The sequence below is a fragment of the Anopheles cruzii genome, chromosome 3 (genome assembly GCF_943734635.1).
Source record: "Anopheles cruzii chromosome 3, idAnoCruzAS_RS32_06, whole genome shotgun sequence".
Classification (NCBI taxonomy): Eukaryota; Metazoa; Arthropoda; class Insecta; order Diptera; family Culicidae; genus Anopheles; species Anopheles cruzii.
The window spans coordinates 68517061-68528748 of NC_069145.1; the positions used below are offsets into that span (position 1 = coordinate 68517061).

Below are 11688 nucleotides of genomic sequence, written 5' to 3' on the forward strand. Positions count from 1 at the left end.
AACAAAATTGAATTCTGCCCGTAATGCTTCTGCCCTCAGTTTTCGCACAACAAATGCATTATCCTACCTCGTTTCCTAACCGATACCAGCGACTTCCGTGTGACTGGCAACACATTATCTCCCGATACGATGCCGATCCGAAGTCACGGAAATTAACAAATTTTCTAACAAAATCGACCAAAACACCCGCAGACGTGGCGTGGAGTGTGATTCAATATATACACAATGGTGTGATGAATGAGGTGCAACCCTTTCTGCGTTCGAGCGTGTGTCGTTGCGGTGGCCATTTTGATTGCCTCAATGGGGGCCGCCAGAGATCGACGGACCTAGAACTAAGGTTTACGTCTGAACACACAGCTGGTGAGCGGTTGGCCAATCTCATACATTGTCTAACATCCTGTTCCTGCTCCCGCTACTGGAGTGACAAATGGGCATATAACTACATGAAATATCCTACAATGTTTTCCTAAAGTCAGCCTCCTCCATCCGGTGGCGTGTGGTGCCACCGTCCGAGCAGCTAACAGAACCAATAAAACGCCACCCGGCTTACGGTGGCCCCTTTCTTCCAACGAGCTGCGCTGAGAGGCTTCGACAAGCCTCTACGGAGTACGATGGAGAATTACAATTACAAAATCCGTTCCTAACGTGGCACATTCCAATTCAGCTAACCGTCGGCTCCCGCGGACCTATCGTGCGCCCTCGTCAATGGGACGAGGTCATGATGATGACGTCCGGGGCAGACTTCCGGATGTCGGCCCCCATTGGCCTCACCGATTCGAGCACGATTTTCTGCCCGTGCGGATGCTGATGGCCGTGACCACCGTGCGTGTGTGTGTGGGAATGCGAGTGACCACCGTGCAGCTGATGATGATCCTCGTCGTGCCGGTCGTCGAACCCGGGCTCGTGGACGCCCGGCGAGTGGTCCTCCAGCTCGAGTCGGTTCAGCTTGATGCTTTTACCCTCGAGCGTTCCACCGCCGTGATGGTGGTGATGATGGTGATGATGGTGTTTCACCCGCGGCGGTGGCGGTGTGACCGCTGGAAGCTGCTGAGGCTGGTGCTCCTGCGGTGGCTGCTGCTGTTGACTCTCGTACCCGAAGGTGGAAAATCGTATGCTGTTCGGTAGCTGGTTGGGCGCTTGGTTAACTTTATTCTTAAAAACTGGCTGAAACAGTGACTCCCTGCGGAAGAACGGAGCAGAACAAAACCATCAGTGACATACGGAATAAGAGATTTGCGGCGCCAGCCGGACTCGTACCTTGTCTGACAGGCCATATCACACATCCCGCCACTACCGTCACGCCCCAGCGTCCCGGACCGCGACAGGGGGTCCTCGAGGTAGCTGCCACCTCGCAGGATGTCCTGCGGCTCAGCCTTGATGTCTATCCTACTGCTAAACATGGGTCCTCCGCTACCGGCGCTACCTCCGCCACTCATCTCGCGGTAGTAACCGCCGGAGACGTTCGTGTTACCAGCTCCCATTCCGCCACCACCACCACCTCCGCTCCCGTTGAGGCTCGTTTCGAGGATATTGATCGGTTCCTTGTCGAAGGCGGGCGGTGGCAGCTTGGTGATGTCCAGGTCGACCAGCTTTTTCGTCGAGTGGCGGCCGAGTTCGTTCAGTTTGCTTTCGCGCGACTGCCGTATGTGCTCGCGGATGATCTTGTGATCGCGGATGATCTTCCGGCTGCAGTTGAACAGGAACAGCAGTATCATACCGCCCAGGATTAGCCCGAACACGATCACGATGATGATGACGTGTTCCGACTGGGCAGCGGCCGCTTTCTGTCCAACCAAAAGCAGAGCGCCTGTTAGAGGTAGCCATTCGGCCCGGTAGCCCGATCACCACACGCTCACCTGACACTCATCCTCGTCCCAGCGAAACCGACAGTTGATGCGCCCGTTGCAGCGCAAGTCGCCCGAGATGCACGTCGCATCCTCGCAGTCGTACTCGGTGTCTTCGCAAGCTGTGGCAGAGGAAAAACCGGATGGCAAAGTGTAAGTGATACCCAAATTGGTGTGGCCGCAGCGGGACCCATCGCTTGACTTACTCTCGCCGGCTGCCTTCTCGCGGAAGGCGGTGAACAGAATGGAGAACGTGGAGTTGACGGCGGCCGCTTCGGCGAAGAACCGGATGTGAACTACGTTCGAGCGCGAAACGACCGAATCCGCAATGGAACCGCAAAAGTTTTTCAGTCTACTCGAGAGGGCGAGAGGAGAGGCGAGAAAAAGTGGAGCCGTTATTGGGTTTCCGAAAGTTTCGGGCGCGAACCGAAGTTCCGTCTCGGGGCGTACCTCGAGGGTAGATCTGTGCGCTCGGTGAACACGTCGACGAAGTTGCTTTCGCAATCGTTCGGTCGCTCGAGCTTAAACTTCAGGAACGACAATTGAATCTGCAACGGAACGCAAGTTTCGGATCAGGACGGGCAGGGTTTTCGGGGGTTAGCGCTGGGCTTGGGCTTACCTTCCAGCCATCGGCCACCGTGACAACCCACATGCAGTCGAGCGAGAGGCCGTGCTCGATCACGGTTAGCTGCTTTTCGCGGGGTACATCGGACCGATTGACGAAGCCCTCCATGCCGGACACTTCCATGCGGCAACTTTCGTCATCGTAGATGGCTGCAAACGGGAAGGGAACCGGTTAAGTGGTCAATCATTTAACCGACGACGGGATGTGCCGTGCCGGAGCGATCACATACATGACGTCGGCCGTGGGACGTAATCGTACACCACGACGAACCCGTTGTACTCGATGTTTTCGTCCGAGTGGAAGTGGAGCCACAGGAAGCGTTCCCTGGAGGTGATCATCGGTGGGTACGTTTGGCCACAGTACTTGCCGATGAGCGTCGAGAATCCGTGCGCTCCGTCGCGAACCTGGAACGAAGATACGGTCAGTTTATCCGGTCGGCGGTGCTCCGACCTCTGGGGCTGCCGTCAGTCCTTACCTCCAGAAAGTCGTACTTGCACTCCTCGGACGGTTCGACGTAGAAGTGGTCCCGAAAGTCCAACCGGACCAGGAATCCGATCGGTGCCTCCAGCACCACCACGCAGTCACTGTTGTTCGGGTAGTTGCCCGGCCACCCCGGGTTGTAGAGCGTTTTGGAGTCGGGATCGCCCATCGTGAACGTTTCGCAGTGCGGCAGGGCGGACGCCCCGGCATACTCCGGCGGAACCGCCCGCTGGTAGCGTATGTCGCGGCGCGGGATGAAGCTGACGGCCCCTTCCCGGTCGAGGTTAATGATGTCGGCCGCCACGAACGCGTTCACGTCGGCCACTTCCGCCCGGGATGCTCGGTTCTGGTGGCTCGGTGGTCCCAAACCGAAACCACCGCCGCCGGAAGCTTCTCGGTAGGCCGGTGTGGCGACCGTCGGAAGCGATACAAACGCCGGCGGCGGTAACTTGCTGCTGTGGAGCCCTTCCGTGCCGCCGCCGCCCTCGGTGCCGTGTCCGGTTTCGGCCGCTGACGTCAGCAGAATACCTAGAACACCGGCCGGCCGTGCGTCGAGCGTGTTGGGTTGGCAAGCGGAATGGATGGAATTAAATTAAAATCTTCACCGTCCCGCCCCCCGACGAGCTCACCTGCCAATACGTTGGCACCGAACAGGAACAGGCGCAGGCAGCCATGGGCACTCATCGTTGCGCTCTTTCTTGCACGCGCCGCGCCGCTTCTTTTCGAACATAAAACGGAACTCCGAAAGAAATCACCTCCTTGCGCTCCTTACCGCGGCGGTCAATCTGTTTTCGCTTCCTTCTTCATGAAGGTTCCTTCGCTGCCGCTTTCCGGTGGCCGTTTTATTCTCTTCTGCCGTCCGCTCCCCCGCCACTAACACACACACACACACAGAGTTTGTGTTCCGCTCAGCTTGAGCCCGCGCCACTAAATTAGCTTCGATAATTTGGTAAAGCTAAATTCTATCGAACCACCGCGCACCGCGGCCCGCACCGGAAGTGGCGCTTTTTCGCACTTCGGCGCTAATCCCTAAAGAACAGGAAATTGTTCTCCGTTCATTCTGCCCCCGCTGGTTGCGCAGAAGGTGATGGTGGCGGCGGCCGGAGGTGCGCCTAGAACATCCAGCGGGTAAATCTATTTATTTGCTCGCACAGCTGGGGCGGGCTTCGGGTGCGCCAATTGAGGTTAGGGTCTTTGGGCTGGGCTTTTTGTTCGCTGTTTTCCCGTAGGCACACGCGCACCGGGGCAGGAAACACGGGCAAAGTGAACTTGGCGATGGTGGAAAAGCGCCACTCGCTGGCGGCCCCGACACGGATGTCCCCGATGGTGTGTGCCGGTCCTTTAACGATTTTGTTTCGAGTTTCTGAAAAATGCGAAAAGGAGAACACCGACACCAATGTTAGCGTTTGTTGCAACTGGCAAACATAATGTGACACACTCAAAGTTTTGTGCCCAAACTCGATTAAGTTATGCGGTCGGGAGCGGGGGGGTGTTCTTTTCAACTGTCCGCGGGACACTTTGTCACCCGGCGCCCTGTCATTTCCAACTACCACCACGGAACGGCTTTTCTATGGTGAAAAGGACTGAAGCGACGGGTTTTATTTATTTTGGTCAATCGTTGTCAATTCTATTAATTCTTGTAACGTTGTAACTTGTATTGTAGCTAATTGTCATTATTCAGTGGCGCTCTTAAAGGTTGAAGCAACACATTTGTAGAGGGGCAAACATCGGTTAGGATTCGAACCAAGTGTTTGATGAAACTATTCAGGTCGGTTCGTGATAAGTAACGCTAGTTAATACTCATAATCATCGAACCGTCAGCATGCAATCATTTAGAAGACGATCACACTCAAATATGACATGTTTTCATTAGAACTTTAAATTGGAACACCGCAAACGCCATCGTTTGTCGATGGACCTGGTATTATTGGAAAGATTATTTATTGGCATTCGTATTACAACAAATGTCTCTGAGGACGTAACCTCTACGGCGCACATTACGTGCTCTGTAGGGGATTGTGGAATTCCGACGTATTGCTGGGCGGTTAGTTTAGTGAAGCGCATTTGCGGTTAAAGGGACACCGTATTAAACGGAATTGTCGTGGTCTCTGAACACCATAACAACCGGAAGCTAGTTCCGGTGGTTGTTCTTTATTAGACGGTGCAAACCTTTGGCTAATGTATCTTTTGAAAAAAGATTGCGGGTCGTTATGGCAATTTGTAGTCAAACTCAGAATCCTACTCCATCAAAAACGGTCTCGACCAAAACCGCTTCATTTCTTTTTGAGAGCTTTTCCAGTTCTATTGAGTTGAATGTCGTGTTTCGATGCCCAATGAATTTTCCCAACAGCATTTTCTCCAATTAATTAATAATTGCTCAACTTTGTTACATGGTTCCAATTCCAGGTCATAATTGGAACCGTCATTGGCCGAATATTTTCCGTCCCGGGTGCAGATGGTCGGCGTAAAAGTGTCACCAAAAAAGCGAAGCTACCCAGCGGTTCTCGAAAGTGAATAAGGCACGCGAACTGACAGTCGAACGGCCATCCAGAATCCGCGCTCCACTGATCGATGGCCACCGCCGCGGCCGATGGAAAATGATAAATGGCCGTAGAACGCAAAGATGAAGCGCCCCAGCATTGGCAGTAAATTGGAATAACGGCGAAACCGTGGTCGGCCGTCACCCGGCCCGGCGGTCGCAAACACGGACGCCACCAGCCGTTCACGGCGACATGTGACACCGTGGCGCGTCGTGCTTTTGCGTGTCGTGCCGAGCCCGCTAACGAATCCTTCCACCGGCCGACGCTGCGCTATCCTTCCCGGGCGGCATAGGGTAGCGGAAAAAAGGCGCACCCGACATCACCGACGACGACGGTGTCCGGTGAAGCGCGTTTTTCGTGGAAGGACCCAAAACGCGGTACGAAAATTAGTGCGATAAATCAATTTTACGCCGTTCGGTCCCCGGTCATCGGGTTGGCACCGCTGCGTTCGGTCGGCCCGGGGTTCGCGTGGAATCTGGAAGCTGCTCGCTGTGTACTTTGTCGATTGTCGACAGTTCTTGGAGTGTTTCCGATTATACGACATCCGGCTTGCGTCGGTTCCTCGGGGTGCGCCGCTACCACCCGGGGGCGGGGGGGCAAAGTACAAACAGGATAAAGCTCGCCGGTTCGCCGATAGGCTGTGCGAGACGAGAACTCTTTTCCAGCGCCGGGGAAGGTGAAAAAAAAGAAAAAACATGTTCCACAATTTCACGCCAAACCGAGTCGCAGGCAACCGTCTGTCCATCGGCCACCGGCAGCACCGTTCGCCATCGAAAGGGCCGAAACCGGAGAATGGTCTTTGCTTGTTTTTTTTTTTGTGTGTGTCTATTTGGACCTGGATCGTCTAAGCCGATTTGATGATGGGCCTTCATCGGCTACCGGAAATGGGGAAGCACGTAGGAACACGCGGAAACACAAGCGGGCTGGAGACGGGGGCTGACCGAGAAACCGAATCCTGCGCCGTTCGACGTGTAATAAAATTAGAACATCGATTTCCTGCCCGATGGTGCCCGATGGCTACCGAGCCGGGCTGGCCCAACTCCTGTCCCAACTTTGCCGCCCCGGTGGCGGATCGCCCGTTGATGTGGTCGATGTTTTGTGTCGTCGAAGTGCTTTGTGCCGTTCCGGGCCCAGTTGTGGTGCCGGCCAGTGTGGTCGACTTTTGAAATATCGTTACAGGGGAGTTACGGCCGCAGAACCCGAGCAGCTTTTGTGGCAAGGGTGCAAGCTAATCCTTTCCGGGGCTGTTTGCTGAACCAACAGCTTCGATAGAGTGCCGTATTGATACGGTGGATAAGGTTCTCCTTGGGTTTCGGGAGCAGGACCAACTCGGTCCGAACTGCCAGCTGGCTGACGGCGCCCAGGTCGGGAAGCGGCATCACCGAAGGGGCTAACCTCTGATGGACTGACCGTACGAGCGTACGGAGAAGCACCAACACCACGGGGTGCTGCATTGACCGAGGCCAATCATTAGCTGCCAGCTTCTTCTTCGACTCCGTAACGACTCCGGAACGACTCCAGCGCGCAGTACGCCCGCACAACGGACGAAGATTTAGAGCAGACGATAAAAATGTCAAAAGCGTGATTGCTTTTCAAATAAATTTCCATAAAAAAGATATTATTAATTTTCTTCCCACGCCCGGCGGCCAGCCAGTGCAAACACTTCCGGCCGGGGGTTCGGCTCGGAACGGGTACGAAGATGCAAACCGAAACGATACCACTCACGGGACCAGGTCGGAATTTATTGTTGAGGCAATCGGGACGGAAAATTATGTAAAACTATCACCCGAAGCCCGGTCTAGTGGCTCTGTTTCGGCGAGGATGCTTTTCCCCAAAGCGGGACACACATGATCCGTGCTCCCCGAACCATTCACGAGCGCCCGGGTCCGACCGCAACCCGGATCGCTCGATTGGAAAATTGAATAAATATTAATCGGAATGTATTATTCGGTTCCCAAATCTGCACCGTCAAGAAGGCACTCACCATCCCTCCCCAGGTCCCGAAGGGGCCACCACCACGCGCCGGGACAGAACCCGAGATCGAGAACCTTTCGGGACCGGTGTCCCGGTGGCGGGTAATGATGTTTGCCGAGGTTTTCCGGGTCCCGCAACGGAGTCCGGATTGGGCCCCAAAATTCTTGGAAAGATTTCTGACCCCTCAGCCTCAGCCACGGTCGGTCGGTCGGCCGGTTCCGGTTTAAAGATAATAACTCACCCATCGACGCATACTCGGTTGAGCTGGCTTCAAGCACCCGTGTCATCGACGGCTACCAGACGGGTCCGAGGTAGCCGGCCAGAAGGTGCGAATAAGCTCTTTGACAGCTTCGGCCAACCGGTGGGTTTTCCGGTGGGCACCCGGCGGGCTCGCGTCAGCTCGCCCGCAGCAGGCGGCCGTAATTATACAAATGAATCACACATCGTTCGTCCTGAAACGGGACGGATATCCTAGGCGCCACGGGGTGGTTTGCGAGAGCATCAAATTAATTTAGCTCCATCGCTTCGGGCGGCGTTCGAACGAAGCAGCCGAAGCAGTCGTTCGGAACCGGCCAGCCAGGCAGAAAGGGTGTGGTGCTCTTTTAGCGGGCATGATGGGCTTTGATTGAAACGGCAAACGAGCTTCAATTAGGCATTCGGACCCATTCGTTACAGCGTCGGCCGGCCGGCGCTAAGTGGCCAATGGAGCAGCCAATGGGCTCCGTTGTTCCTTCGGTTGATTTCATAAACTCACCACGGGCCAACGCACGGCTAGCCCTGAACCTCGTGGGTGCCAAGCTAAACAAAGGACCAATTAGGGGTTGACCCATGTGTGTGTGTGTGTGTGTGTGTGTGGAGAGTCTCTTCTTTTCGAAGCTGTTGATGGCTTCAATTATAAAAAACATGCTGACTTATTAGATTCGCACAAACCGTTGCCCGAAAGTAACCAAAACTGGATTAATGTGTGTATTTAAAAAAAATTGGAACTTTCCTGCTGTTTGACGCAAAAGGTGGTTGGTTGAAGTTTGATGAAATGAATTAATTTCAATGAAGATGCCATCGTTGGACCAGAAATGTAAATGTCAACAACAATCAACTCAAGAAGCGAAGAGCTAGGGAACTCGGAGCGTGCTGCATAATTTGCTGGACATCATTAATTCAATAAGGTTTTCTCGCTCATTGATTAATGTCCTGATTGATGGGCGTCTAGAGACGTCGAATATCTTGTGCCTTAAACACTGTTCGGAGCCTGAAACGGTCGAACGCCGGTCTTTAACAGCACGATTCACTTGGTGGCTGTTTCTTATTCCACAAACCGATTATTCTCAAAAAACAGTCATTAACCAAAGTGCTGTGATATAATAAGATTGGAAGGATGCCGCTGCCCGGCAATGGCATGCAATAGTTGGTGCCATTCTTGTAATTTTGGGCCCATTCTTGTGTGGCGGCATGCCACAGGCTGCTTACTTCGAGCCTTAGATGTAACTTCAATGTCCCAAGCAGTAAATCATTAGAAAGCAATGCAACTTTGTTTTAAATAGTCCAACTTTCGAGATTAATTTGATTACGAATTTTATTTGGTTTTATAAGAATGAAAGAAAAATCTGTTCAGCAGCTGCGGGACGACGCGATGAGTGCGCAATAAATACGAACTTTTTGAGCGGCAACTCCTTGTTGCTGCACATTCCGGGGATAAAGTTTATTGTCGCGTGTTGTGGGTCTAAATGAACCGCTGTTGGGTGGGTCGTTTCAAAATACATTTAGGGTTCGATCGCCGATACCGCCACTGTATGTGTGTGTGTGTGCACCGGATTACGACGGCTTTACGAAACCATCGTTCATTTCAAGATCAGCCCGTTATCCTTTAGCGGCCTTTTACGCCGAAGGATCCGCACCAAATCCCGGTTTAACGGCCACGTAAGCACACCAAAGCTGGCCGCGCGCGAGAAACCACCGGCCCCGAGTTTGCAGCGCGCAAATTTCCTTTCACCGGTTCCCGGGCTCAACGTTAGTGCAACGAAAGTTGCTCGTTATGCGGACAATTTGAAACTAAAGTGTTTTGGGACAAGGCCTGTATCCTGCCAGTAATTTAGCGCGAGCGCAAATGAAAGAGAAACAATTCAATGAGGGGGTAGAAAATGGCGGGGTGACCAAAAGCGAAGCACCGTGGCGGCAGGAAACCACGACGACGAGAAAATAAGCCACGCAGTACACGCGATGGAATTGTATCTTCCGACGAAAATCAATCCGCGCGGTACGGGGGTTTCTCGGGAGCGCCCACACACGACGGAGCCGTGTCGCCATTTCCGCCATCCGCAGCGCTCGTTACATGAAAATAAATCGCCAGAAAGGCTGCTCTGATCGATGATTTTCCGCTAGAGCGTACGCTTTTCTTCCGCGCCAGCGCCGGTCACACCGAGCGACGGAGGGAGAGAGGGGCTTTAATGCCCATTTTTGTGCGGGGGGTCCGGGTTGTCGATTGCGAATCAATGGCGTTCGGTTGGGGTTGAGGGTGAAAAACTGACGATATCATCATCGTGCGCCCACATTCCGGGCGTACTTTCCGGTCCTCCGGTTCACCGCCCCCCCGGGGGGGACCTCTACCCGGGGCTTTGTTTCTCCCGAGAATGGCTTCTCCCGTTCTGCGTTGGCAACGGTAGGGAATTTTCCCGCTCGTCTCCCGTTTTATACCGGCGGCCATCCCATCCCGACCTCTTTTCATCTCGGTATCGGGCAAAATTCGGTGGAAATCTCGGGGCGAGAGGCGACAGAAAAACGCCCTCCCTTTTTACCGTACCGATCGGTCACAACATTCGACGGTCAGGTTGTGGTGAGAACTTTTCCCGCACACTGGACAGCGTCCCCGGGCAACGGGAGCCGTCCCCAGACGAGTGACTTCCGTTCGGGGGCACGATTCGTAAACTTTGATCGAAAAGAATTCCAAGAAGTGTTCCACTTGAGGCCCGTGTATTGTTTGAATCTATTGATCGCTAGCGACCGACAGCGCTTACGTAGTGTTTTGTGGTGCAACAAACCGTTTGATTTCGGGGAAAGTAGGCCGTGCTTTTCCAAACGCATTCAAACCATCGAGTGTTTGGGTTTTTGAGTATCCGCCGTCGTCGTCAAAAGAGAGTTTCCGCGAACACTTTCCGGGTGCGTAGGAGTGTGAGAACATTTCGCGTAATAAAGTTACTAGCCTCTGCTCATTTTAGTTTTGTGACTTGTCCGTTGACAGAGGTATCTTCAAAGCCAAGCGATCAATTAACGGAATAAGGAACGAAAATGTACTTCAACACCCTTCCAGTTGAGGATGACAGGACGGACGGCTTTATTTAGGAAGCTTTGACAACGGACCCTTACTTTTGGGGGGGGCCCTAACTCTTATCTCGTTAATATGACCATCCGCCGGCACTAACTGAAACGTAATGTTTCATCCTCTTTTAACAAGCCCCGGCATCGGAGAGGAAAGTTTTACCGTTTACCGTGCGGAGCAGCGGACCGTTTTTTTGGTGCCCCATTCTTATTGCGCTTGAAATAAGATGTTTCCAAAGATAAAAAGGCCTTAGGAGGGTTGTTGGAAATAAATTTACTCCATCCAATGATAGTACAACGGCCACATTCTGGAGAGTACGAGTCGGTTGGGAATCGAAGACACGGCCACAGTCACTTCATCAGAGCACAAGGGGTAGTGTGATAAACGGGTGCAACTGTTACCGTTAGCTACCGACAGCCTTGAAGCGAGCTGAACTTTGCTTTTCTTGTTACATTGGCTAACTTAAGGGTTGTAAAGAATTTGTACACATTTTAAATGGGAGATTAAATACATATACAATAAAAGGGTTTCAACGAAAATTGCTCAATCGAGGCATATCATAATGGACTCCATGATGTGATAATTAAAAAATCTAATGACTAACAATCGTTATCATCACCTCTTTCCAGGACCATCCACAACCGAAAGCCGTTTCTGTGTTCGCCTCGAGTTAGGAGGACTCGAAGTTTTGTCGGAAAAGGAGCACTTCAAGCGAAAGCAACTCACTGCACTGCACAGCCCGTGCCATCTGTGTACTTTCTGCTGTAATTATGAGCGTTCAAGTGGCCTTTTGAGATTGAAGTACCGGCATAGGCGAGCCCTTAGACTGTGGCAAGACTCGTCGAGCTTTTTCTGTTTTGCACAGTGCTGTGTCGTAGTTATCAGAAACATTTGTTTCGAATCACTGTTTGA

The 11688-nt window shown here is 52.9% G+C and overlaps 1 protein-coding gene across 1 annotated transcript; it reads right to left on the bottom strand.

Annotated features, from left to right (window-relative positions):
• Positions 1 to 702: 702 nt before the first annotated feature.
• On the bottom strand, positions 703 to 3633 carry LOC128270853 (uncharacterized). Its single transcript, XM_053008280.1, has 9 exons — positions 3555 to 3633; positions 2945 to 3477; positions 2699 to 2873; positions 2464 to 2618; positions 2295 to 2392; positions 2051 to 2196; positions 1857 to 1966; positions 1258 to 1784; positions 703 to 1180 (listed from the first exon to the last, which is right to left on the bottom strand). The coding sequence occupies exons 1-9, from the start codon at positions 3631 to 3633 to the stop codon at positions 703 to 705; spliced, it is 2301 nt and encodes a 766-aa protein (XP_052864240.1).
• Between the last annotated feature and the right edge of the window lie 8055 nt (positions 3634 to 11688).

Bases quoted from the DNA above. Each gene is read 5' to 3' on its own strand.
- LOC128270853 (XM_053008280.1), bottom strand. From the start codon at position 3,633: ATGAGTGCCCATGGCTGCCTGCGCCTGTTCCTGTTCGGTGCCAACGTA. The intron at 3,478-3,554 runs GTGAAGATTTTA...CCGGTGTTCTAG, and splicing joins GCTCGTCGGGGGGCGGGACG to GTATTCTGCTGACGTCAGCG. The intron at 2,393-2,463 runs GTAAGCCCAAGC...GTTCCGTTGCAG, and splicing joins CGGTGGCCGATGGCTGGAAG to ATTCAATTGTCGTTCCTGAA.